A 27,941-nucleotide genomic window follows, 5' to 3' on the forward strand; every position below is an offset into this window, starting at 1 on the left:
TGAGGTACCTCTTGACATGGAAGAAAGTCGGCATCAGTCTCTGATCTAACAAGTTTTATCCTTCCCTTGGAAAATATATAAAATATGTTTTTTCAAAAACATACAGGTGCAAATTCATTCATCCGTGGAAATGACGCCAGTGCACCTACTCAACACCCACATCATGTGAATGACAACCTGTTTGGATTTAAAGGTGCATGACCAGATACTGCGCTTTGTGCTTTAAACAGTGAGACACTTTCAGGTCCTTGACCTAATGCTGGCTGCGCAATAATACATCACCAGGCAGGAAAGAAGGGATAAGATGAAAAGTAAACACAGGAGGAAGCTTCCATTTACTTCCAACAGAAGTACCTGTTAAAGGTACAGCAATGAAACAAGGCAGGGATGTTTTGTTTTCGATTCCACAGAAAATGATTAAGACCATTTCAAAATAATACTAGATTTAGCCTGAAATCCCACTTGAAAAATTAACCAATAACAGTAGAAAAAAAATACTTGAAAGAAATACTTGGATAAGACGATATTACTGACGTCCTGAAATTATTGCAGTGGTGCAGGAACTAAATAATATATGCAATAATAATAATAATAATAATAATAATAATAATAGGTAAGTGAGGCCACATCCAGACACAGAAAGCCTAACACTATGTACTGAATATAGGCCTCTCAATGCTGCTAAGCATGCATGCAAGTAGAGAGATATGAGAGCAGTACCAAAATAGCTCTCATGCCCCAAATTCCACATTAAAGTCACAGCGCCTGGAGTTCGAAAATGACAGTTTCCAAAAATGATAATTTTCTGAACAATATTCTACTGAAAACAGGGAAATCAATGTATTCTTTTTCATGACATAATGATAATGTTAACAACTTGTAAAATTTTCATTTGAAGACATGCAGCTTGTTTCGTCTCTGCCATAAACCCTGTCCAAGGGCCCTTAAGAACCACCTCAGGACACCACTATCTATGTCCTGCCCAGTGATTGTAACCCATTTAGGGTAAGAGGCTAAAAATAGAAACTAAACCCTTTTGGGTGATCTGACATTTACAAAATGTGCAATGACAGCTTGTACTGCATTTTAAGATCCTAGAAGATGTGCTTATGACGCTTTATTATTTAGCATTTTCAGCCCTTGTTTTTCTTTTGCTGCATGGCAATAGACAGATTTCATTAGCGGAAAATTGAATACTTTTTTTTACAATTATACAAAACAGGCAGGTGATATGGTTCTAGTACCTGGTAATGGTGTGGAACATCTAGATCATATATGAGAACAGTAAAGACAAAGGCCAGACCTCAGGAAGCTATGGAGCTGTTGCTTTTAGGCAGCTTGGCATTACTGGGTGCTGGGTAGTAGCGCTGGTCAGGATGGGTTTCTACTGAAGAGTGCCCAAACAGGAATGTGTGCTTGTTGCTGCTGCTATTGTCCTTGTGGTTGGACCTGGATGGTGGAGCTGGGGCAGGTGGAGGGCCCCTGAAGTTCTGGTGTATGGTAGAGGTAGGAGTGGGTGCCGCTTTGGGCACACCCATGCCCGGAGGCCTTGATGCTGGGAAAAGGAAGGTGCCATTGTTGGTGTTTTGGTTCAGGTTGGTGTCAGTCCGGCGGGACTCACTGGTCTTGGTGGGTGTGTTCGGACCAGTGCTGGTCGACATTTGTGCCAGTTTGTCTTTGAGCTGCTGCACCTCCTGCACTAGTCGTTCCACAGGGTGGGGGTGGTTGGCAGAGATGGGGTGGGAGAACGCCTGAGGATGCAAGGCACCATGATCAGTCATGATCAGTGGCCACCAGCTTTACTTACTCACAATCAGTGCTCACACAGATCTCCATTAAAGACGTCTGGTAATGTTCTACATTTGTTAATCAACAAATCCCATGACAAGACAAAAAGCAATAGCAAACTGGTCCACTAACACATACTGGCTATGTGTCCAAAGACTAATAAATGAAGATTTTAGTAATTAGAAGTTTTTATGGTTATTGTGACCGGTGACCTGTCCAGGGTGTAGCCCAGCCTTTCGTCCGAAGAGAGCTGGAATAGGCTCCATCAGAATAAGAACAAGCTGGTATAGATTATGGATGGATAGATGGATTATATTACATATTCTATTTCTGTTTGTGCTGGAGATAAATAAGACACTAAGTTTTATCTTGGTGTGTATTTAGTACTTTGATACTGGAGTGCTGTGAAGGAGATATATGTTATAGGCTGCCTACCTATGCATGTAGCTCTCATTGGACTGTGAAACAGCAGTGAAACCGCACATTAAACTGAGTTCTTTTAAACTGAACGTCAGGGACATTCCTAAGCACAAGTGTTCAGTGATTTCTGAATGGACATTTAATGTCAAGGCTACTAAGAAAATAAAACAGAAAGCAACATTGTTTGTTGGTCTGAAGGGACAGTTTAAGGGTGTGTGAAATAGTAAAGGGAAATTAGGGAAGTACACAAAGGCACTGGATTTTCCCTAATCTCTCTACACTGTTCACCTGAGATGTTTTAGCTGCTTCACAGGTTTTCCTTCCTCTAAAGCTCTCTTAAAATTGATGGCACCCGCCCACACAGCCCTCGACTAATCTTAACATCACCATGGGGACACTGACAGACACGCTGTACCACATCCATGTTGGGAGCTGTCGATCAACAGCGTCATCTCTCGAACGAGCAGACAGACATAATGAGGCTGCAAACTGCAGATATTTTAGAGCCTTCAGAAAGTCTGGTGCTGGATGCTGCCTACGTGAAACTCAGTGACACATCCAAACTACACCTGCAGAAACTAAATTACACAGTCCACGAATAGCACTATCTGTGTGATGCTTCTGTATAGTAATGCATATTTTTTTTATATATTAGGATTTTAATGTATGTCTGCCATTAGCAAAATATAAATTAATTTCACATTTAATTGCCAATCAGGCTGACGTGGAAGCTTTTGTTGAACTCAGGGTGAACTAAGAAAAAAGACTAACACCTATATCTTTATACTAACATCCTGTCAGTGCAATACAATGTCTTACAATACACTAAACAGTTGACCAGTTCAACTTAACATTTCCTCCAAGCTCACTTAAATTGTTTTGAAACTTAGATGTGAGCTGTGGTAATTTCCAAGAGTTAGGACTGAGCAAGGTGGAAATCTGATGTTCCTCTGAAGTCTAAAAACCGTCAGTCATACAGATACACTGTCATGTCAAATATGTGTCAGATGTGTGTGTTCATATATAACCAATATAACCTACCTTCACATATAACCTCTAACACCTGTAATTCTTAGCAGAATAACATGTTGCTTCAGGGGGCATGTTGATAACAATAAACAGATAAAATAACACTAGCTTTATTGTTTAAGATACCTTAAAATACACAAGTCCTTACAGACTACCAAAGAAATATTTCTGAGCTACCCTACCTGATTCATCATTTTTCTTTATTGCCTTCACAAATATATAAAGCACATTTGCTACATACCTGGGCATGGAGCGCCCCCCGGAGGTAGCACTCCCTCCACAGGCCCAAGCAGGGCCCTATAAGGAGGGGCAGTAATGGCTCATAGGGGTCACGTGGTTCTTGAGGTCCACAGGTGGAAGGAAGGACCTGATGAATCTCAGTTAGGGCCCAAGCTTTCAGCAGCCTCTCCAAGCCAGGCACATTTTCAGAGGATGGCGCCCTCCGGTGGCTCTTCTTGTAAATGCCCGAACTGCTGCTGCTGCGCCAGGGAAGCAGGTTAGCAGCACAGGTGAAGGTGCCTCGAGAGAGGAGGAAGACTGAGCCAGGGATGGTGTCAGTCAGCTGCTGGGCCGATGAGACAGTGGGAAGGAAATGTGAAAGGGAAAAAATACTGTTTTCCTGATTTCCTTTAACCATAGAAGAGCAATATTGAAATCAGCTGATGATTTGACTGTCAACTGATTTAGAAGGATTCTTGTTGATGCATGTTTTATTACAAACAAAACAGAATGTAGTGATCTGATGTAAATGCCCGACATTTAAAGATGTCAGTTCAAAAATACTGATAACCCCTTATAAAATAATGACAATTTTTTTTTTATCTTTATATTGGTAAAGTTTGTCTGTACAACAGAATGTGCTAATGTCTAACATCATATAAGGCATCTAAATTGGCATCTATGCACTAAATGAATGAAATCTATTACTACCAAAATGATCTGTCAAAAGCTGCCATGAATTAGGACATTTAATTTCTTTGGTGTCACGCACTAATAAACTAACAGCTCCCTCCATGGCCACTAGAGGGTTTATTACATCATGTAAATTATTTGGCAGCCCTACCCTGTGTGTGTCTGGGTTGGTGTTGAGGTTTCCATTGAACAGTGGTTGGAAAGGAGGGGTTGGGGCCACAGGTTGGGTAAAACGGTCTTGTCTATGCTTGCTGTACTGCAGGGCCCAATCCCACACTGGGGGCAGAGGAGGGTCAGATGGATCTGAGGAAGAGTCTGGATGAAGCACATCTCTCCAGCCATTAACAGGTGTGTAGGACTGCCCCAGATTCTGGATAAAGAATAAAATGTGGATACAAATCTTTTTAAAATCAACTTTATGTTGAATCCCGACTGTTCTTTTCTTTGTATGTTAAAAGGAATGTGCTTTTGAGTAACTACTATTTAGGAAAAGCCACAAAAGCATATGACATTAAATATTTAGCAGTTACCCTACAAATAGATCCAGAAGTAACATAGTGCCTGGATGTCTGCTTCAAATGCAATGGTCTTTAAAATGTCATTCTAAACTAGTTGAAGTATTACTAATGTAGATGACAAAGTTCTATGATTATTTTCTAATCAATTCATTTCACAAAAGAGACTTTATTGGAGACAGAAGATACCCTTCTCAGGTGTCCAGTACCTGCGAACGTTTGCATCTCTCACGCTGGCAGTTGGCCAGAAAGCTGGAGAAGAGTGGCAGGTGGATGCTGTCATGCAGGGCCAAGAGGAAGTCATCTGTCAGTTGGAAGCGAGAGGGATACTGGGACCACAGCTGCCAAACACAGTCCAGGAAGAGGAGGAAGACTGGAGCCTGCAGGGCAGGGAGGACAGATGGAGGGGAAAAAAAAAAACAAACAAATGAAAAAAATGTGAACAGTGATATTTTGATATGAATGCCACAAGATAATAAAAACGGAGCCATCATCATATGCTACCATACCAGATACCAATATGCGACTCCACTTTCAGCATCAAGCTTGATTTCCCACCTCTTCCTTGTCATTGTCACGGTGGTAGTTGATGCGGCTGTAGAAACGATGACCAGCCATCACCCACTCCTTCTGCACCAGGCTCTGGAAACCATGCTGAGTCCGACAGTGAGGGTCACACATCACCTGCACCAGGCTGGATACCACACAGCTCATGTCCCGGTCCTCTGCTTCTGTAAGGCCATAAGAGTAGCACATGCTAAGAGGTCATTAAACTTTGATGCCACTACCCAGCACATTTTTTATGTTAACCTGCGGAAGATGTGACAGTGTCTGTGGTTTCTAGTTTTTTTATTTCCAGGTTTGATGATGTAACATCAACTTCCGGCTTATTTACATGTTATAATCTTTGCTAAGTCTAAAATGTGCATTACTGACAGTATGCAACCAAATTGACTGTCATATAAGTCTGGCAGTGTTGTGGTTAGCACTGTCACTGCACAGCAAGAAGGTTCTCGGTTCAAATCCTTTTTGAACCTGGGGCCCTTCTATGTGGAGTTTGCATGTTCTTGCTGTTGTTGGCTTAGGTTTTCTCTGGAGACTCTGGTGTCTTCCCACAGTCCAAGCGCATGAAGTTTGGGGTTAGGCTAACTAGTGGCACCAAATTACCCATAGGTGTGAAAGTGTCTGTTTCTAAGTGTTAGCCCTGTGATAAGACTGGTGATCTGTCCAGGTTGTACTCTGCCTCTTGCCCAATGTCATCTAGGAATGCTTCCAAAAGACTGTGACCCTGAACTGGACCAACTGGTAAAGAGAATGGATAGATGGATGGAGTTATTTGTAGTACACTATTGCTGTGACATTCTTGTTATTTCTAAATGTTTGTAATGACCTTGTGAGCATTGGTGAGACTTGAATTGAATAATTCTACTGTTATTCCTCTTCATATTTTTATCTTGTGTTTGGCAAAAAATGGAAAAGAAATAAAACTTGGATGGCTAACAAATGTTTACTGTGACCGTTAACTGGCACCGCAAGCTACATTTCAGTAGTCATCGATACAAACCTACACACATCTGTTCCATTTCTGGAGGTGGACGTGAGACACTGTGCAGACAGGAACCCTAGTCAGACACTTCACCCTCACTGCATGTTTGGATTTGCCTGGTCTGTTCAGAAACATTACCTGCTACCTGATCCAATTCAGTGCTAGGTATTGATCAGTTAACACATCTGTTCAACAACAAATAGAAGACAGCATCTTTCACTTCACATCATTTAGGGGAACAGAAATGATCTCATTATAAATGACAGTTCTATCAACAACACACTACAGCTACACTAAGCTGAAGACATGTACACCCACTCAGGAGCCCTCATATTGGGCAATACCAGAAAAAGAACTAACCAGGAGTTTGGTTGCGGACTCAATGCTATGTAAATAGATGTGCCAAACTATATCTTCATTTAGTACTGGCCTAGATTCTATACTGATTAAGTCTCCTTCCCACCTAACAGGTGTCTTTCTATGCAGAAAAATACCAGTTTTAGTAGCGAGGCATCAGTTTAGTTCGGGTCACATAACATTAACAGACCTGCTGCACTACTAATAGTTCAAATACTGAATTTAAAAGAATAGGTCCACTGAACACCAAACCTTCCATGTGTAACATCTATTATATCAACTACTGTTCATAGAGAAAAAGATAATTCTCTTGCACCTTGTTAACTGAATGCTCGTACACAGAATTCATGATGCATATATGTGTGGGTTTATATGTACCTTAATTATAGTTTTGCAAGTTATTAAGCTATGGAATTTGTACCTTATGTGCATTGGTCTTGAGATACATCTATATCAATGAACAAAATTCAATCACATTTTAATTTCAAGTTATCAACAATTGGTTTAAAGGTGTATAAAAAAGTATAAAGGTATGGAAGCATTTGGACAGTGTGCATGTATGCTCAGTGGTGTGTGCTTGCCTATGTAGCATGCAGTAGCTACTTCAGGGTAAGCCCTAATGTGTGATTAATGAGAGGGGGGTGCCATGAATAATGAATGGATCGAATAATATGAGCCAGGGTCTGGGGTCACGTGACTCACCTTGCAGTGCCACAGTCAGGTGACCACAACGGAGCAAGCAGGCCACCTCTGAAGCTTTCTTTAGACAGGACCTGGAGACAGAGAGCCAGGTTCAAGATGTAGTGCAGTCACATATGCAACAACATAAGTTACAAAAACTTACTCTAGAAAGAGACAAGCGTATCTAAGAAATAAGGAGTAAAATGTTATAGCTACCAACAGACCTGCTTACATACATTCACATACTTTACTTACTACTACAAAAAATACTTTATCAATTGAGTTCTAATAACTTTTAAAAGAAATTTAGGACCCAAGATAACAGCAGTTCCATCACTTAACAAATATAAATAAAACATTTAGAATGAAAAAAGTGAAAAACCATGGGTAGGAAAAATAGTTTATTTCACTAGCATATAAGAGTTTTTACCTGGTGTACTCTAGCCAGTGGGTGCTTTCCAGAGTGGATAACCATTTGTCATCAGGTACTGACACAGATGTGGAGATATCTACACGCCAAAACACGAATAACACAGATCCTATTCAGACATTATTATCACAAATGCATGAAATCCTAAAAAATTCTGAACAAGGAATCTCTAAACATTAGATTATGTGAAGGTTAGAACTGGTGCAGAACAGCAGACACAAACATGAGATGAGATCTTGAAGGATCTGGGACACAACGTAATAAACAAGGCTTTAATAAGGTGGAGAAACTCCTACGATGAGACACGCCCATATTTTGATATGATATGCCATTTAGTAAAGCATTATTTAGCATTTACTGCACATTATTCAAACCATGTGTTCCCTGTTCTGGAAAAAGTCCCTTTGCAAAATGTTTTATGCCCATTTGTCAAATAACAACACGACAATTTGATCTCTACATTTTTATCATTTTGCATGTTTAATAAAAAAAAGTTGTAAATGAAACCATGTGACACAGACTGTGGTCGACTCGCACTTAAAGACTATTATTTATACCAAATATATATAAGTGGCTGTTTTTACACAACAATCCTGGGCCATGAAGTGTTTACCCATAAAAGACAAAACACTGAGCTGACAAATCTGTGTACTTGCACAGCATTTGCACACTGTTCAAGTACAAGAGAGAGTGAGAGAGAAAGAGTGTGTGTGTGCATGGGTCATCATTTAACTTCCAAGGCCATTAGCTGTAGACAAGCATGGGTTTTGTCATCGCTGTTCTTACTCAACCATGGAATGTGCTGTGTATGCTGACACGCAAAAAACAATAATGAAAACTGTTTCACAAGCCCTGTTTTGAACTGCCACCATGAGCAAGAAGACCCTACACAACATTAAAAAACAGATTTTGAAATGTACCTTAAATGTGATAAAAAAATTTTAAAAAAAGTTAGCAGGAAATTTAGAGCATATTAGTGGTTATACTGTGTGTACATACTGTATATGTTTGCTCAGGTATTGTGTTGATGTTTGTGTCTTATCCCTACCTCCCAGACACAGGGCACGTAGGCGGCTGTGTGCCAGCTGGATGTCTGCAGGTGTCGGCAGCTCCTCTCCAAGTTCCATCACCACACACAGAGAGGACTGGCAACCAAACAGGATCATCTCCAGGTTTCTACAGAACAACACATCCTGCTCTTAACAAACTACTACATGTACAACAAGCTTGTATTACTTTTAATCAGGCTGACTTATATGACTTTTTGTAGCTGTTTAGTCAAATGTTTGTCAACAGACTTGAAAATGCAGTTACAGCAAGTGGATTTCCAAGAGGTCACTTTAATACAATAATATTAAGAGAATTCATTAGTTTAAATGCTACATCAGTTATGAGTGGAAACAAGTTAGGAAAATGTATGAATGAGTCAGAAGGTAAAATTGGTATTCATATGTATTTAATACAAAAAGTAAAAACTCATTAATGCAAGTTGATACTCTGCTTTTAAAGTGCAGACTCAAGCTTTTGAAAACTTTTTACAGCTAGCCAGATGCTGCTGTAGTGAAAGCTATTTTAGTGCTTTGATTTCCTGTGTTGACGCACATATTTCACACATCACGCCATCTTCTGAACAGGATGATTAAAGTAAACTGACTGCAAGCTGCAGAGACACGCAGCTTGCAGTCTGCTTTAACTTAGGTTAAAGCAGAAGGTAATGGTTTGAAAAACATAAACCTCAATATGCCGAAATCTAAAATTATATACCGTATTTTCTGGACTATAAGTCACACTTTTTTTTCTCCCTCTGGCTTGTCCTATGACTGATACAGCTAAGTGACTTATATGTGTATATTTACAGTAATTTTGTAGTAGTCACTAGTGTTAGATGACGCTCTTAACTCAATTGAAGATAATATTGTACTGCCAAAAATGTAAAAGTGCTTATGTCCATGCTAAACTATAACTCCTACTGTAACACAGGTGAAAATGCCACCCAAAAGAAAGACTTCAAAGTACAGGTAAAGTCTGCAGCTAAAACAAAGTTTGGACTGAGTGTCAAACAACCCAAGAGATGAGGTGGAGATGCTATTTCATCTCTCCCCACCCCAATGTTGATGGAGTTGTTTAACGTTACTTGACACTAATGAATGAATTCCACAATGCACTTCTGCTTGTTGTTACACCTAGCCTTTGTTCTTTATAGGCCAAAATAGACTAACTAGTATAATTAGAAATGCGACTTATACGCTAAAGCAACTTACATATGTTTTTTTCTGTTCAACAAGGCTGTTTTTGCTTAAAGCACCTTATACTCCGGTGCGACTTATAGCCTGGAAAGTACAGTAGTTGCGCTCTTTGTTCTCTAGCAAATTTTGCGAAATACTGACCATTTTTGGAAAATATGACTGATTGTACAGAATGCCTTTGTTGGTCAAAACTGATGGCAAGATGAGTGCAGCATGTTATAAGAAAATATAAAATAATTTGAGTCCAATTTTGAACACATAAAGCATAGACACACCTGATGTCATCTTTCTCATGATAGATGTTGTTCTGGAAGCTGGACATTCGCAATAGATCACTGCCTCTGGGATGTCGCCAACACCAGCGCTGCAACACAAATGCAGTTTCAGCCTCTACAACCAATCTTAAAATGACTGCTATCACCACTCATGTAACACTCTGGAGCCTACTATACACTACTGTTCATATGTTACATCGTTCACCAGCAGGCCCATAGGCTCCAGAGGGTTGTGAAGTGGGAGGTATAATTAAAATGTTTGTAAATAGTAAGGGCACTCACAGGGATCCGTCCTTCATTGAAGTGGGCGAAGCTTTTCTTCAGCTCAGTGTCTAAAACCTTCTGTGGGACCACAATGAATCTAGACAGACTGATAGGGAACCAGAAGTAGGCTCAGATGAGAGACGTATTCACACATTACTGAAATGTATATTCTCAGTGGATGGAGAGGATATTTAGAAAACCTTCCAACAAATAATACCACATTCAAGCATTAATTTAAAAAAAAAAAAAAAAAAAAAAAAAAACAGGGATGTGTATGTAGAGCAATGTATATCTGATTACTATTCACCTTGGGTGTGAATTTACCTGGTGGACATTTCAAAGCGGTCATTGACTGAGCTGACTCTCCAGCTACTGGCCCCACACCTCTCTAGCTCTTGCTCCCAGTCTGAAGCAGATTCAAACCAGTTCATGTGGGTGTCTCGGCGACGGTTGCTTAGAAACTGCTTCATTTCTGGAGGAGGAAAGTAATTCCAACACTTCAACTGAGAGGCATAAAAATTGTGTCATGGTGCAATTATTGTTTGGATGCTTCTGACACTTGTGGCAAAGAGACCAGATACGATATATGACGATATTCTGAATTGATCATTTATATATTTTATATAGAATGTTTCATGTCCATTACACATTAACTCTGGCTCATCTATTTTCTAATGAGCTCTAGAGGACTGATCATTAATTAAATATTGGTCCTGTTCATCAGCTAAGCTGATGAATGGTCAAGGTTATTTTTTTAAGAAAAAACTGTTTATTTGTTCGGGAGAGTTGGTCAGACAAAACAAGCAATTTAAAGATGGGATTTAAACTTCAGAAGTTGTGAAAGTCACTGTTAATTCTTTCTGTGACATTTAATAGACCAAATGACGGTGGAACTCAGCAGCAGCCCTACTCATGGGGAAAATGTATTGAGGCAGTATTGAATAATGTGGTTGGCAGATTCATGAAAAACAACTGATACTACCAACAGATAAACATAGATGACTGAGACCTTTGGTGACAATTCCAGTCTGAACTCTTACTTCCTACTCCACTAAACATAGGGGGCAATATTAATCATACAGTCATGCCAATGATTGCAGCAGTCTCATTTTAGCTCTGAAGTTTAGTGTATACACGTTGGTTGCACTGAAGTGAGCACTGTATATTCATTAATGGCCATGATAAATCTGGAGAGGTGAATTATCTCAAAGTATGATTGGATCACTGAAGGTCACAGCGGTACAGTAATGTCGCCATACATTCAGCAGACATATCTGACACACTAGACCTCTGGGGCAGAGTTGAGCTGTAGGTCACCTATCGACTTGTTTCCAGGGGGGCTTGCATTATTTATAAAACTAACAGTCATCCCTCAATAGCCTGGTTGGCTTTAACATAACATAATGCCCTCACAGGCTCAAATTAATCTATGAGGTCACAGTGAACAGCCAGCAGCTTGTTTAGAAAACAATTTTTTTTAAGTTAATGAGATGTGTCTAACTTACTGCAACTGAAGAGTTTCATTGAAAATGCTGAATACTACTAATGTTTGTCTAATGTTTCCCAAGATCAGCTCCTGATACCTTTAGTAAGCCCTTGTTTCAAACCACTGGAGAGATTTGCTCACATATGGCCATGGTTTCAAAGACCAGATTTTCAGTGCGTCATCACAGAGGCGAAGGTTTCTAATTTTGCCAACCATAGGACATTGGTGAGCTTTTTGTGTCATTATGGTCTGTGCAAAAACCATTATGTTTCCTTCTCCCCACTCTGAAGAGTTATAAATGCATGTTGTAATGGTACAACAGAAAGCAGGAAAAGGCAGAAACAAAAATAGATGAAACAGAGTTGAATGCATGGGGAAATGACAAACAATGATCACAGTTTGGAGTACATTGTGTTTCTGGAGCTGGACTGGGTGAAAGCCAAAGTGAGAACCATCTTAGTGAAGGCAACCAGGGAGAAAGTTTCTAAGGCTTAGGAGGCTAAGACATTCATTCTGTGTTTCTTATTTATGTGGGCTTTTTTTTTGCACTTTTGCAGAGCTGTTATTTCTATGAATATTCATTATAGCCAAATATCCACAGAAAAAAACAGGTTTTCTTAAGGTCATCAGCTCTAAACCACTTACATATCACTAACACCCTGACACAAGATGCAACAGTGCCTATAATTAGTTGAGCTCCAAACTATTTAACAGTGTGTACTAGTGTAGCATGACAGATAGACAGACTGATAGGGTATTGTATGTTGGCAGGAAATGATGGCTGTATACATTAATCTACTCACCTACACTCCCGAGGGCAGCATTCTGGAAAGATAAAACTGACCCTGGTTTAAGAGGCTGGTAGGTCTTGGCAATAGTGTATGTTATCTGAGGACAGAAACAGTAGTAAGTTCATCAACATAACAAAGGTCATCAGCTTTCAGCATAGAGGCCATGCAGTATCAGATCAATGACCTATACAACTGATGAGTTACTCTAGGCTGCTGTAGATAGACTCATGTACAGTCTAATAAAAACACACTTGAAAGACGCAGTAGCATGCAAATATTGACCAAATCTAGCAATATGCTTAGGCATAAAGTAAGCAGACATGAAACGGGGAATAATGAAATACACACATTATAAAGAACAACAAACATACTAGCATAAAAGGGAACAAATCTAAAACTACACAAAATAACATTAAAAATAGTATGATGCATTTGAACTGCTTTATGTTCTGCCTGCAGCTTGACATCAAGAAGCACAACAAAAACTAATCAGATCATGTACTTCATGGGGTACCTATGGTGTAAGTAAGAAATTTCTACAATGTTTTACTCAAGTTACCGTGTTCAAAAGAATCTGTGTGCGAAGTCACAAAGTCAGAGTTATGACATAATGTCTCACATATACCAGCATAACAGGAAATTTCGAGCCCTGGAAAATAATCTCCCATGGAACTGCAATTTCAGGTATCTCTTTCAAATAAACTGTGTACACGTAGTCATGCTTTCAGTGAAAATACTGATGCTAGACTATATAATGTGGAAATGGACACACCTCTATGACCTGTGCGTCAGGAGTGAGGCGGTCAAAAAGGAAGCAGATGACTCGCATATCCCTACAGTAAAGCACCAGCTCCTCTGGAGTGAACTTGAGTGATGAGTTTGGGGTCACTAGCTTGGTCCGGTTTGGGCCCACTGCAACACACAAGGGAAAAGATTATGATTAAACAAAGAGACATATGGTCAATATCACAAGACTCTAGAGCTGCAACAATCCTTTAATCGTGGCTGTGTTAAGGTTGCTATTGAGCTGTACTGCATTATACAAAGACATGTTTTGGTTATTTAGCCCAGCGTAACTGCCATTATTTAAAACACTTTATTTTAAAAAGTACTATTACTTGAATTTTATAACCATATTTGGGTTATTATGCCCCTTTTAAATGATTTTGGGTCAAACCAGTTTACCAGTAACACAGTGTGGTGAAACCTGAAATTAATTGTTCATAACAATGCCTTTTTCCTCTGTAGCAACAATAGTTAAAGGCACGATAAACTGTACACTGCTCTGGCAATGGGTTTAAACACAGAACACCAATTAAAAGTATTACTAAGTAATACTAGGTGGTGAATCTGCAGTACAGCATGAGTTAAAATACTTTAATTGGTTGCATGCATATATGTGGGCATGAGGTTTTACTTACCAACCACAACCTTCTCTATAGATGCCAAAGCCACATCATGGTCTCCCAAAAGCACTGGGTCTGTATTGTCCTTCAAAATAACCAAAATTTAGAGAAAATTTAATTTTGTTAAATTTTTCAGTCTGGTTTAAAAAAAATATGTATAAGAAAATGTTACAAAGCGTAGGTTTCACAAGATGTAAAATATATTTCATGTGTTTCACAATGTCATCCTTGAAATGTAACAACATATGGAGCAATCATATACATATATAATATAGTCAGTATGGCTGACTATATTATATATGTATTTCAACCAGTATAAAGGGACTCACATCAGCTTTGGGGCTGTCCTGGGGCACAAAGGCCAGTCTGAAGTGAGTACAGAAGAGAGTCCCAGAGAGCCAACCTCTTCCTTCCCTGGCAGTCAACTTCTTCCTTACCATTACAGCCCTCTGAAGTACACATTCACCTAGTGAGGACAAGGGGAGATGTGGCTCAGGGTTTCCAGGACAAAATTTAATAGTACTGTAACATATGCCAGGCCAGGGTATGCCAGGGTTTTATGGGTTCAGCGATGAATGTTGTTTACATCTTATCTGTGTAAATATGTGTAACTGAGTGTGTATATAAGGGCTTTTAGTGAGGACACATAACAGGAAGTGTATAGATGGAGAAACAACAGGCAAGGAAGTGTACAGAGTAGGCTACTGGGAGTGGGTGTAACAAATTCCCTAAACAAAAGGTACATCCTCAAGTTGTTGAATTTTGTTGAAAGTTATGCTGCAAGTCCTCAGGCAGGAAGAACAACAAAATCATCACCTTACACATGGACAAAAGCACAGTAGATGAGTGAAAATTCATTATCTGTCATTTTAAAAACAAATCTCTTCAATGACTGCTTTCATTACAGGTATGTGCTACAGACAAAAAAAAAGAAATTTAAATTTTGTTCAGTGGATAGTTTAGGGGGAATTCAATAATGTATCATTGAACATCATAGGAAGAGGATAAGAACATTCATTTATTCATTCATTTAGTATAAAAGGGGTTCATGGTGGTGAAAAGAATGCCTACAGAGAAAATGCAACACCAGGCAAAAATATTTTTCCAGCTTAAATAATATTGATATGTTGAAATGTATACTTTATGTGTAATCTAATGAAATTCCAGGCCACAGAGTCCATAAACAGAACTGTTTGCACACAAACACAGCTGTGCTTGAACACAGAAAACAAAAAGGAAAAGTCTTTCACCAAAGTATACACGCAGCAATGAGACAGCACATTTATTACAGTCTCCTGCAAATGCAAAGCTTTTGCCAGCTAGACCATGGGTTTCCATGGCAACAGAGTCTAGGACAGGGCAGTGGCTTTTTTGTCTGTGACAAGAGGAGTGTTTGATCAGACACATGGCAAGTGAAATGTTTTTATTTGGCTCAAAAGAGTGAGAAAAATGGAAAGACTGCTTGGTTCCTTGAAAAAGAAAAAAAAACATTCTGAGGAAACTCAAAATCCCTTTTTCTGCACATATGGGAGGAACTAGCATAGGCCTTAAATTAAAAATGATAGTAGTCTCTCTACAGAATGCTCTTAGCTTAATTAATGTTTTGGAGGATAACAGAACACAAACAGGAAACAGCCATTTTTGCATATCAAACACATGAAACAGGAAAAGGGCTTTTTCTTCTAACACCACCATTTGCTGCTTGTACTGGAGGGGTTTAAATCTTTGCATGTGCTCCTTGCTCCATCTATAAAAAACCCTAGGCTGGACTTACCAATTAAACATAAGCTACTATAGCTAGCTTGGCTTTTAATAAGACAATCTGTAGCTTTGCATGCCTCATATTAACGTCTCTCTAGGGTGCAACGGAGCCAAAAACATTCCTGTAGCCTGTAAATATGACACCCAAAGGAAAAAAGAAAAAAAAAAAGACAGGGAACTGAGGGCTGTGGTGCTATTTGCACTCTTTGGTTTGATTTAAGTTTACGCAAGGAGGTGGTTCAGCCAAGCATGAGTAAGTGACAGTGTTTATGAGACAGTTGTTGAACTAACACAGAATTACTGTATTTGCAGCATCTGTCATATTGATGAAAGACATTTTACATTAAACTAAGAATAAATAAATACTTTGTTGATCTTTGACATGTCCATGTATATGCACTGATGTTTGGTACATTCCTTTTTCTGTGGCACAATTAACTGGACTATAGTTAGTATGAGGAAAAACAAGCAAAAAAACAAAACACCACCATCAATGGTAGAAGGCAATTAGAGATGAACATGTTAGGAAGCACGAAGATGTCATGCAGCAGACAAAACTGACTGATTTCAGATTCCTTTTGTTTGCTGATGATTCTGCAGTACCAGTGACAGCTTCGCACATGCCAATCACATCAGCATCTGACAGCATTATGGGGAGGAGCAGAAAGTAACAAAAGAAACACTGTGTCTCAAGGATATGCTTGTGAAACCCAGTATTTGCTGTTTTTTTTTTTTGTTTTTTTTTTACCTTCTTCGCTCATTTAAATAGCAAGGTCCCAAATACATAAACAATCCAATCCAAATAATGCAAACACTTCAGAGTACAGGAAATCTGTTCAGTTCAGCATGTCTTCTATGCTGTTTTTCATAAATATAGGAGTTTTGCTTGACATGAACTTTAACTTTAAGCTTCCTTTTAGTGTCTAAGCTGCTTCTGTGGACGTTGTGGTCATCAACTTGGATACACAGAAAGTGTGACCTCAAGGATCAGCCTAAGAAAATACAGCTGAGAGACATCTGAACCACATACATACCAGCTTCTAGTTTATTTGTTTTCATCCACATTTGTTCCTCATTTTCAGCTGGGATACGTGCTAAGAGAAAGGGTTCTGCCCTACTCAACCAACTGGGAAGAACAGTAAAGTCCAAGAATAGGTTATGTTAGGTTAAATCTAGTGATAAATAACAATCTGTATTGCTTATCTAGCAGCTGCTAAATGACAACAAAAAAAGTCATCAGTGTCTGTACTGTTCGTGATTATCTGATGAAGCACAAAATGTCCAGAGAACTGTTCTGGTGATTATTGACAGATCATAAATCAACTAGGTAAAGCTGATTGACATCCTTTAAATCCCACAGTAACATAAGACTGTGGAGAAAGGAGATTGCGATGTAGGTCTGAAGAGGTCCTGGCCTCTTGGCAGTGTGTGTGAATGGACAGTAAACCCCTCACCCCCTCACAGTATTGAAAAGGTACATGATCTACCTATGGCTGTTGGAGCTTTTGCCCTCCCACAGGCCGGCTTGGTTTCTGCGGTCCTGTGTCCCGGTGTCACATGAGAACACTGTGGACGTTGAGCACTGTCCATTAACTACGGACAGAATGGGACAAGTTCTGCAAACTACTTTGATTCTGTAATCCACAAGTGGTTGTTCTCAAATTGTCAGTGTTTCTACTTAGTTTGACACAGGACACATGTAAGGCACTTTTTTTTTGTTTGTTTTTTTTTCTTTTAAACACAACCTTGGTTACCTTGCAGCATCACTGTTGTTAATGCTACAAGGAATGAAAATACTGTTTTTATGTAGGACAGTTCTCACAAGCTGTCTCAACACTTACACTGAGGGTGTGCTGACTGTCAAAGGATATTTAATAATTACAGTGACAAGCTATATGTAAGAAATTTTAACTCATACAGGACCCAATATAGCTCCCAATAGAAAAAGAGAGTGACTATTTTTGGAAAAAAAAAAAACAGCACCGCCAACACACATCTGTCTTCTTCTCTCTCTTAATATAAGACAGGTTCATGAACAGCTGTGTTTCTAATCGGCCAGGAATAGAGGTGGACAAAGCGTGAAAGAAGAAATAAAGCAGTAAGATGGTGTTGGATTAAATTGAAAGCCAGCAGGGGAAAATGCAGTGAAGAGAAGTGAAGAGAAGTAAAGACAGTCCACGTTTCACAGAGAAATGTTAACAGCTAAGAATAGGATCTCTATGTGTGTTGTCAAGGACCAGCAGAGTATGGAAAGTATTTGATAAAAACAACTGCTGGAAAACAAATTACACTGGCTAAGTGAATGAAATAAGGAAGTGTGTGAGTTTGTAGAGTATGTGCACATGAGTTTGTGTGAACTTGTGGATTGTGCACGTGTGTGTGTGAAAGGTCAATGGGAGCCCACAAGGTCCTAATGTATCTCACTAAGGAGACATTAAAAGAATTCTGCTTCAGCAAAAGATAAAAGTATGATAAAAGAATGAGAAAGGAGACAATAGAACAGTCAGATGTGGAGGTGAGGTGAAATTGAGAAGGGACATGGAGAACTCTCCATCACATAAACACCCTACTGAAACACATACATTTACATCTAATCTGATCTGGTAAAAAGTGCTGTGAGCGCTGCTGAGATTCATTTGAAAAGCTCCAGCAGGGTGTGGTCAACACAAGAATACAAGCAGGTCAGGCGAGGAAAATAACCTATGCTGTAAGATCCAGATTATCACTTGGAATAAAAGGGTTTGTAAAGATCTTTTTTAAATGTCCCTGGCTGAACTCTCTCCAGCAGGAGATTTAACAGCTTAGGGAAAATGGGACGTGAAGGATGTGATTCTATTTGACACTCAGAGGAGCAAGGGTCATCTTATCGCAGTTGCTTTATTCCTGTCAGAGATATAAAATTGTCCATATAAAATTTATATGGACATATCTTAAAAATCGAGGCATGGCTACTTCTGGTATACAGTGAATACACAACATCGAATGATGCTCACCACAGTCAATAAGGGTTAAATTCAGCAGATCAGGTAAATAACTACAGTAAAAAAAGCTCCTACATTATAAACATCCACTACCATAATTGATGAAATAAGACAGCTTTAGATACATACCAAAGACAAATCAACAAAATGCTGTCACCATACTGGCATGAGTTGACATAATTTGTTAAGTGAAGTCCATGCTGCAGGATATAGCTTATTTTGTGATTTTAGAATTTTGTTGTTGGAATGGTTGCGGTTTCTGCTACAAACTCTAAGCAGTATGCATTTACACAATGTAAGATGGGTGAATTTTGTTACAAGCAGAAGTTTTGGAAGCACAATAAGAGATGATGTAGTAATGTATATTATAGTAAGATGAATGTAGGAGGAACTGATACACAGATCAGAGTAATAACGACTGATTATGTATTTAAAAACCTTTATATGTAGCTACACTCAGCAGGCCATAAAAGCATAATCTTACCTGGTAGGCAGTGTAGTCCAAACACATCTCGACTCCTTGCATTCAGCCCAGTTTGACTCAGCATCCTCTCCTATCAGAGAAACAGAGCTGACATTAATATCCTTCTTGTTTTCAAAGGGGCCTTTTACATATCACTATAACAGGACATGCGCATAAAGGAACAGTTTACCATTTTAGGATATTGCTTATTCATTTTCTTTCTGTGAATTAGTTGACTCACTACCACTAAAGTGTCTGTTTACTATGAAGGTTGTGTCAGCAAGTGGTTAGCTTATCTTAGCATAAATAATGGAAACAGGAAGACAGATAGTCCTTGTTTGACCATTTGTACAAAAACATAATTTAAAACAACCTGTAACTTTGAACAGTCCATAAGCTAAAACAGATATGTTCACGGAATGCAAGACTTCACCACTAGCTTCACTCTACATCTCACAAGAACCTAAATATCCTGAATGATTATAAAAGCAGTGTTCATTTAAAAACAATAACCTATTTTTAACCCTGGCTAGACACTTCCTATCATTACACAAGAAACACAAGACTAAACAGCATGGACAGAGCGTTAGCCTCAAGTCACCCATGGTCTTGACTATATTTATATGTCGGTTCTGCTTGCTTCTCCCATAAAAGCTTGGCTTGTCTCCGTGGATTCATTTCAAAGACAAAGAAACAAAGCCAGCTAAACAATACTCCATGATTCTTAGTTTCCATGTCGCTGTTCCATTTGTTCCTGCTCTCTATACTCATGAAGTCTTGCATACTTGGGTCTTATACTAGAAGAATCCCACAGAGCCACAGGGGTTTCTATAATCAGGCTGTAAGCTTACCAGGACATGTGCTTCCACTTAACTTTGCTACTAACCCCCCTTGTGAAGGCCATTTACATTTATCAGCTAGAAATCCCATAATATACCAAGCCCTGCCATGTGAGAGAACGATATGATTATACAGGTGGTGAACAAGCTTTATAGGAGTACAGAAATAGAGTTAGCACCCTGAGATGACATCCAAGAAAATCATAAATTGTACCACTTCGAACTTTCTCTCAGCAATTCTGACTGGCCCACAATGAAACTATTAATCATTGCTTCATTTAAGGTAAGGGCTTTATCATGGAACATCAGTGGTTCTTTAAGTCAGCAAGGTGTGTGAACATCAACAATGAATCAATTCAGTCACCAGTGTTATGCTAACAATTCTGCAGTGTGGTGAAATTTGTGTTAGCAGGCTCCCCATGAAAACCTGAGACTCAAAGCTTGGCCCTCCATAAAAACAGGAAACATTTAACATAGTGGACCTTTGCTCATTGAAAAGGTAGTAAAATCACACTTATTCATAGCTGGTTGTTTTTCTTTGCATGAGAGGGGCTGCAGATTATAGGTTGCATATTCTACATTGAAGGAACACTACCAAACCATTTTTCAGATATATTAACTTTGATATTATATCAGATATATAAATCATAAGATATATTGTACACTCTCAACTAACCCCATTTTTGTAGGCAATAAAGTAAGCAATAAATATAGTAATAAAAACAAGAATGATTTTAATTGAAAAAGTACTAACAGATATCATGTGTCTGCAATATCTTGATATAAAATGCTGGCAACTAAAGTCCATAATAAAACTACAGGAATTAGCCAATAGCATGAGGTTCTCTGTGACATATATTTCTAGGCTGTGTTTATTCCAAAGGCCTTCAATTTAAGGTTGGAGCTCCAACTATTTTATTAACCAAATTTGAAGATTGAAAGTTCTGTATTGGAAAAAATAAATCAGTTTGTTTTTACTATAAGGCAAGACACAAAATTTTGTTTCTGGCAGAACATTATTTTTTGGTGATTTGGTTTTATACTGTTCTTTTTCTGTCTCTCCATCAACACCCACAGAAAACCCAGAGCTAAATTTCTTATCCCATCTTCAGGAACTCATAAGAGTATTGTGATCTTCTTTTGTTACTCTTTTCTAATATGTTAAATCTGTGAAGTTTGCCAGACTGACAAACTTGTGCCTCAGGGTCTTTTGAGTCAAGGGACCCTTAATAGATAACAGCACAATACACAAGCTCAAGTACTACTGGCAGTACAGACTCGATTATCCATATAATGTGATAAGAGTGATATGAGGAGAGGTCCCCTGGTTAGACTGGCAGAAATTTGATTATTGATCAAATTGATTTAATGATTTAATTTATTTAATGATTTGATTATCATTTTGATTATTATTGATACAATTAATGTGATCGCTTAAATAATCTACAGCGAAATGTGAATTGCAGAATTTTCTCCTTCATTTCCAGGTTTTGCAGTACAGAGGTAAATAAAGCAACCCAGATAAGGAATATGAGCATGAGATAATGTGTGGGCATAAACTTAAAGACACATTGGCCAAAGTATGAACGCCCTAAGGTCTTTATGCCATAATGCACTTAAAAAACACATTTCCAGTGCTGTTTCTTTTGCTGACATTTCCCTTTTGCTGCCACTGTGTGGCTTCTCTGTCCTCACTATATCACTTTAACTGGCTCCTGCTCCCCCATACTGCCTCTCTGCCCCACTTCTACCCTCATTGGCTACCCCCTCCCTTATCCTCAGGGACAATGGCCAAGGCTTATTGCAGTTTCCATTGCTCATGGCTTCCCCTTGCTCCTGCGGCCAGACTTCTGCAGTAAGTGTGTTTGCTCCTAAGTCTGGAACATACTTGTCTTTCCCCATCAACAGGCAAACCCCAGGAGAGAAAAGAACAAACTGAATTTCTGATGGGATCCTGGAGAAATAGTAATCTCCTGTTACATCTTAATAACAAATTCATACATCCTCTCATGTCTAAAAAACTAATTTTATGTAGAATACAACAGTAATGCTCTAAACTTCAAAATGTCAAAAAAAGTTTGTAACGACAAGCAGAACCACATCTAAAAAGCATAGTTTTAAAAATGTAATGGTTAATTCCAGCAAGCCTCAACACTAAATGTGGAACACTTTTGAAGTGACATTACAAAACACACTGTGGATCCAAAGCATTTGTTGCTAAAATGAACAAAATCTGAGTATTTTACTACAATTAAGGGTAGTCATACAGCAATGAGAAATGTCTTAGAAGAAAAATAAGGACATAACGTAGTTTTGCAAGCTTTGAGGTATCTCCCCTTATTTCATTTACACTAATTTTAAAGATTTCCTGTTTTTGTATCTACACAAACAAAATGTACACCTCTTGTCATTTATGGACAGCCATGCCTTTGCTTAAATTCCTCAATCATTCAGCAGCACGCTTAAATTCCGTACTGTATTTGCTACAAGAGAAACATAAAACCTTGCCTCAAGTATATTATGTGTACTGAAAGCAAAACCCCAAGGGCAAAGCAAAAGGACAAATAAAAAAGCCTTGAACACAATCGGCAGCTCACAGCAGAATGCAGAATGGAAATGTATCACTTAGTGTGTGTATAAACTGGGTTTGAAAGCAAAAGCTGCCTCAGTATGAAAAAGTTACAGAAGTGGCTGGTATGTCATTGGTAAGTTGGTATCTCCAAGTTACAGAAAAAGCAAAAACCAACATGGGAATATGCACAGCATTGTCTGCATACTCATCTCTTCTCTATTATACCACAATCAGTCTAGACTTAAAGTCATACCACAACTGTAACTCAACTGAAGCCAAAATAAAATAGCATCCTATTGCTTATAACAAGAGTCTACAGCCATGTTAGCAACACTATGGTGCTGTATTTAGGCAAAGGGCACTGAGCTAAATGCTAACATATTTAGCATTATATTTCGCATGAATAAGGTTCACCAAGTTGCCCATCGCAATCAACATGTTAATATTTGCTAATTAACACCAAATACAAAATATAGCTGACACATAATGGGAATATCAGTTTTCATGCATTTTATCATAATTTAACAAATTAATAAATTGACCCTATGACAGCCCTAAATGGAGGACATGATATCTGACCAAATTTCATGACAACCTATCCAATAGTTGTCATTTCACTCAAAACCACAAATGTCAACCTTATGGTGGTGCTACACTGAAAGTCAGAGGATCACTAATGTCAATGGGATTCATCCTGTGTTTACTATATCTGTAACAAATTCCAAGGCATCCAATCATGAGATGTTGAGAAAATACACCTCAGAGAAAAATGGTTAACTGGCTGGCCACCAGTGCCATCCTTGGAGCTGAAATGTTATTTTGACAGTCACCTCTGACAGCTCAACTCCCACGAGTGAGATAATCAGAGCAATTCCATACACCCACAACGGACAAACAGCTTGGCCTCTCAAGTCCCAGCCCTTTTGCTAGTGAATAGTGCTCCTGGCTAATTATCAGCCAATGCCAGATCAATACACCCTCTAGTGGGACCATAAATCTGCTCCAGTGTTAAGAAGAGCCCATTGTTTGTGCTCCGTTTAGGCAGTGGAGGCTTCAGCAGTTTAGGGGCTTGCAGTGAATGAGATGTCTGGTTCCTGTGGGATCGGCTGTGGGACTGAACTGTTTTAGCCCACTCCTATCAGTTTTGGATCTTCAGCCATTCTCAATAGAGTTCTGTGTTCTAGAGTCGCTGTGTGCCCTTTATATTGGCGTTTCAAAGATGGCCAGAAGATGCAGATGGGGTGGAGCAGACATATAGACCCAAAATAATCCTGCTATAGAATGGATTTTTTTCTTCACACTGCTCAGGTTGTTCATTTTTCACACAAAAATGCAAAACATTTCCTAGTTCAGGCCTCTTAACTATGAGGATTTGCTGATTTTTTTTGTCTTATTATTTTAAACATCGCTTTGGAATTTTGCTCACACAAACAATGCAATGTTAAGATCTCAACTTAAGCTTAAGAAAACTATGATGAACATTTTTTGCTAGTTTCAGATTTTTTGTAAAGCACATAATTGATTAATCAAGAAAGAAATGAAATTATAATAAAGAAAATTATTAGTTCAAGTCCTATTGTATTTTATGCCTTGGCAGAAATACTGCAATTAAAGAAGATTCACTAGTACATGCAAACTGTAAAATCATCTGGTCCAAATTCATAACAGGATTGGATTCAGTTTTCAAAAGATGTCTTCACACATGCTCGGAGAAGTGAAACCCAGAAGAGAGTGTGGGTGGCCTGTGCATAAAATCTACTATGCCACATTACAATATCTTAGGCTCAGCCACATTCTTGCATTTGGACACATGGGATTCCAGTCGTGGGGGGTTGTGATAATTTCTGTGTATCCCTTTCTGAAGTAATCAAATTCAAACCCCCACTACCTACCAACTGCTGTCTCCATGGCAACAGCCAGATGTTGCTCAGTGCCCATCACCCCCACTCCACATGCAAGCCTCGCCCAAGGGCAGAGTAAAGAGGCATCTGTTACTATTTTCCCCTGTGGCTGCTGAAAATAACTGAGGAGAGACACCAAGACTGTGCCAAGAGCCTGTTCCCAAAGGAACAAGCAACTCTGAACACATTCCTACTGGGTGTACACAATACTTGGTCCTCCTATCAGAGACTAATGAGTACTGTTAGCCTTGATAATCTCAGGTGCTTCCTAAACTGTGCAGTATGTTTCTGTTTATTTGAAATACAGCAGCACCTTTAAGGTGTAGCTGTAGCATCATTTGACCTTTAAAACGTTTGCCCATTAGAAGAAACTGAAACACACCACAGCTGTTCAGTGTTCAGTTCCCTGTCTTCAAAGAAAAGATGGCTGCCTGTCTTGGTGTACAACAACTGAATCTCATATTAAATAACCCAACAGGCATGAGAAGTGATTAAGATTCACTGGCCTTTGATGAGGCATGCACCCAAAGACATTGACATTATGTACCTTTGCAGTAATTCTGCCATCCCAACAGAAGGAAACAGCAGCCCTATGCAGCTTAGCTTCCCCCGAGAAGCTGTCATCCTGAGTTGTGAACAAAAATAACACAAGACAGATGACATTCACACAGTGAATAGCCTCTGAGAAGGACCTGTGAGGAGGGACAACGGGTTTCTACTCCAGCCAGGCAGCAAACTAGTTACCCGTTTGTACATTTATAACTGAGTCTGATGAATGATGATCAGTGTTTCCTGCATCATAACATCAGCCGCTTCCTGCTGTCTCTTTTATCTAACGTTACAAGTTAATTATAGCACACCCAAAACAAAGTTAGATACTGAGATAACTACATTTAAACATGTTTTTTTTGTAGACCTGTTTTTCTGAAACTCATAAACCAGCTTCACTCTTCATACTGAAGAAAAGACAGGGTGAAAAATAAAGGGGTCCAGAAAATATACAAAAAGTAAATCCAGCTTTCATCACTAAAAGCTCAAAAACTGGCATTTGAAATAGATTAGAGATTAAAAATAAAGAAAATCATGTATGCTGATACTGGTTTTTCAAACAATAGTAACATTAAAATACGTTATTGTCACTAACTAACTAGCACAGTTATTAGTTAGTTAACTAACTAGGCTTTCAACATAACTTGGCTGGTTAGCGTCAATTAGCTTACCTTGATATCTGGGAGCATCTGTCTCACTTTGAACGTGGTTTTAGATCCTGTCAACATTTTTACCGACTGCTCAACTCGATTTAAACAGAAAAATGTGGGACAAATAAAGCTCACAGAACCAAAAGCGTACAAAAAACAGTCTTGTGTATTAATACAAGCTTACGGTCACCGGGTTAGCGTTCCCCTCTATCCATTTTTAGCCGAGAAAAACCGTTGAAACGACTGGAAAGGTCCGGGGTCCATTAACGGATATTAACGGCTAGCCCGTATCACCGGCTGATACAACTGAGGTGTTCAACGACGACAAGCAAACTATTTTCGCTCTTTTCATCGCTATCGGCACTGACAGCATCCGTGTTAGGACCACACATAAGAAAAAAAAAACAAAAATGAAAAAAAAAACGAGTACACACCCTACAGAAACCGGCGAGCGGACGATTACTAACCGGTGCCCGTCACTCACAGTTAACGGGGTGATGCGTTCAATGTTCCTGCCGCTTTGCTGCCCATTACCTTCTATTTGTTTATTCCTTCGCCATAGTGAAACTCGCACTGGCGGAAAAAAGGACAAGAGCAGCAGTGGAGCTTCTTAAAGGGCCAGCACATCTGGATCATGATGAACCAGCACATAACCCGGGACTCCAAAACTAACAAAACATCCACGACAAAGTTTTATTTTACTCACTCGAAGTCGAAGCAGAAACATAAAATGAAAAGGTATTAGATTTTCTGTCTTTTCTTACACCACATGAACTCACCGCCACTGAATATTGGCATTTATACAGGAAGAAATACCACAGCGCACTTTAAAAAAATAAAAGCTCTGTTTTCAAATAAAGTGTTCTTAACAAACAATTATGGTTATGTTATATTATTATATATATTAATTAATCTTAGTTAATAATGCATTAATCTGTATGGATGACTGAACAGGCCCAGGAGTCCAACAGGTAATGGCCTCAAAGTGACTATTACCAATTCTTGTTTGTAAGTCACAGAGGTCAGTTGAAAGGCACAAAATGGCCTGGAAGAGAGAAGCAAAAATGCTAAAGACACACACAAACAACCACAAAGAAACAAAAGAAGTACAAATAACTACAGCAGTGTCTCAGTCTGTGGCTCATTTACTGTTGTAGCTGTCCAAAATGAAGCTCACCTTTTACATTCTGGATAATGTTGGGTAGTTTAATGTATAAAGTGTAAAGCTAATTAAGCTAACTAAGATAACTGTATTTATTTGTATGGTCCATAGTAAATTTAAAAAAAAAACAGTAAATAAATCTACAAAGCAGTAACTAATAAATTTAGTAGAGTAAAAAGTTCACTATTTATCTGTGAAATTTAGGATAAAGTATACATTTGCAAAGTACAAGTATAAAAATATATGGCAAAAATAGTACTCTAACACTACAATTATACTATAATACTATATAGTGTATACTACATACTACAGCTCTCCCATCAAAGTCTGGGAGTTTATCATGTTATCCATGGACTCCTTGGTTTAGCCATATCTTTTCATGTAACTGTGTCTTTTGTTCATACACCTGACAAATCAGTGAAGTGGTTTACATGTAGCTGCATTTTGACAATGCTAGCTGACGTCTTCGACCAATGATAACACCTATGGAAACAGCTTTTGTAATGTATAAAGTGAAAATGCAGAAAAAAGGTTTGTTATTCATGCTCTGGCTTTGTATTCAGGGAAATTAAAGCAGCCAATATCCATAAAGACATTCAGCTCTTGGCCTCTGGTGTTTTAAGCCTGCTGGATAACTCAGTAATCATGTTAATTTACCATATACAGTGTTTTTGTTGAGCCGTACCGTTTTTAGATCCTTCAGCATTCAGTCTGGGGACTGGCTCCTCTTCTGTCCCATCCAAACTTGTGGAAAGAAACCACCAGTAACTTTTTCAGGGAAATACAGGAGGCCAATTCAGAAGAACTAGAAGAAATACCTTTCCACCATGAGCAGGGAAAGTTTGAATGTTCCTGAGCGACAGTCTGTCCTGCTGAACAGGTGGTGAGACAGTGTCCTTGTGAACTATAATAGAGAG

General features: G+C 38.8%; 1 protein-coding gene across 7 annotated transcripts; it reads right to left on the reverse strand.

The window, feature by feature from the left end:
- Positions 1-1,197: 1,197 nt before the first annotated feature.
- On the reverse strand, positions 1,198-27,938 carry mtmr11 (myotubularin related protein 11). 7 transcript variants are annotated; one of them, XM_026317729.1, is made up of 18 exons: positions 25,884-26,313; positions 25,211-25,288; positions 19,373-19,442; positions 14,476-14,612; positions 14,162-14,231; positions 13,513-13,652; positions 12,753-12,837; positions 10,788-10,935; positions 10,482-10,569; positions 10,200-10,288; positions 8,727-8,854; positions 7,679-7,757; positions 7,270-7,340; positions 5,223-5,395; positions 4,874-5,044; positions 4,301-4,519; positions 3,479-3,799; positions 1,198-1,751 (listed from the first exon to the last, which is right to left on the reverse strand). In XM_026317729.1, the coding sequence occupies exons 1-18, from the start codon at positions 25,938-25,940 to the stop codon at positions 1,305-1,307; spliced, it is 2,571 nt and encodes an 856-aa protein (XP_026173514.1). In that variant the 5' UTR covers positions 25,941-26,313; the 3' UTR covers positions 1,198-1,304. The 7 variants fall into 7 exon arrangements, with proteins under 7 accessions (XP_026173514.1, XP_026173513.1, XP_026173518.1 ...); XM_026317728.1 differs by having other exon boundaries at positions 3,479-3,802; XM_026317733.1 differs by lacking the exons at positions 25,211-25,288; positions 25,884-26,313 and adding an exon at positions 27,710-27,938 and having other exon boundaries at positions 3,479-3,802.
- Positions 27,939-27,941: the final 3 nt, after the last annotated feature.

Source organism: Mastacembelus armatus, chromosome 16 (genome assembly GCF_900324485.2).
Source record: "Mastacembelus armatus chromosome 16, fMasArm1.2, whole genome shotgun sequence".
Lineage (NCBI taxonomy): Eukaryota > Metazoa > Chordata > Actinopteri > Synbranchiformes > Mastacembelidae > Mastacembelus > Mastacembelus armatus.

Excerpts from the sequence above, each read along its gene's own strand:
- mtmr11 (XM_026317728.1), bottom strand. The coding sequence starts at position 25,940 with ATGTTGACAGGATCTAAAACCACGTTCAAAGTGAGACAGATGCTCCCA. Across the intron at positions 25,289-25,883 it reads AGATGCTCCCAGATATCAAG|GATGACAGCTTCTCGGGGGA; the intron begins GTAAGCTAATTG and ends TTCACAACTCAG. Across the intron at positions 5,045-5,222 it reads GTGACAATGACAAGGAAGAG|GCTCCAGTCTTCCTCCTCTT; the intron begins GTGGGAAATCAA and ends CCTGCCCTGCAG.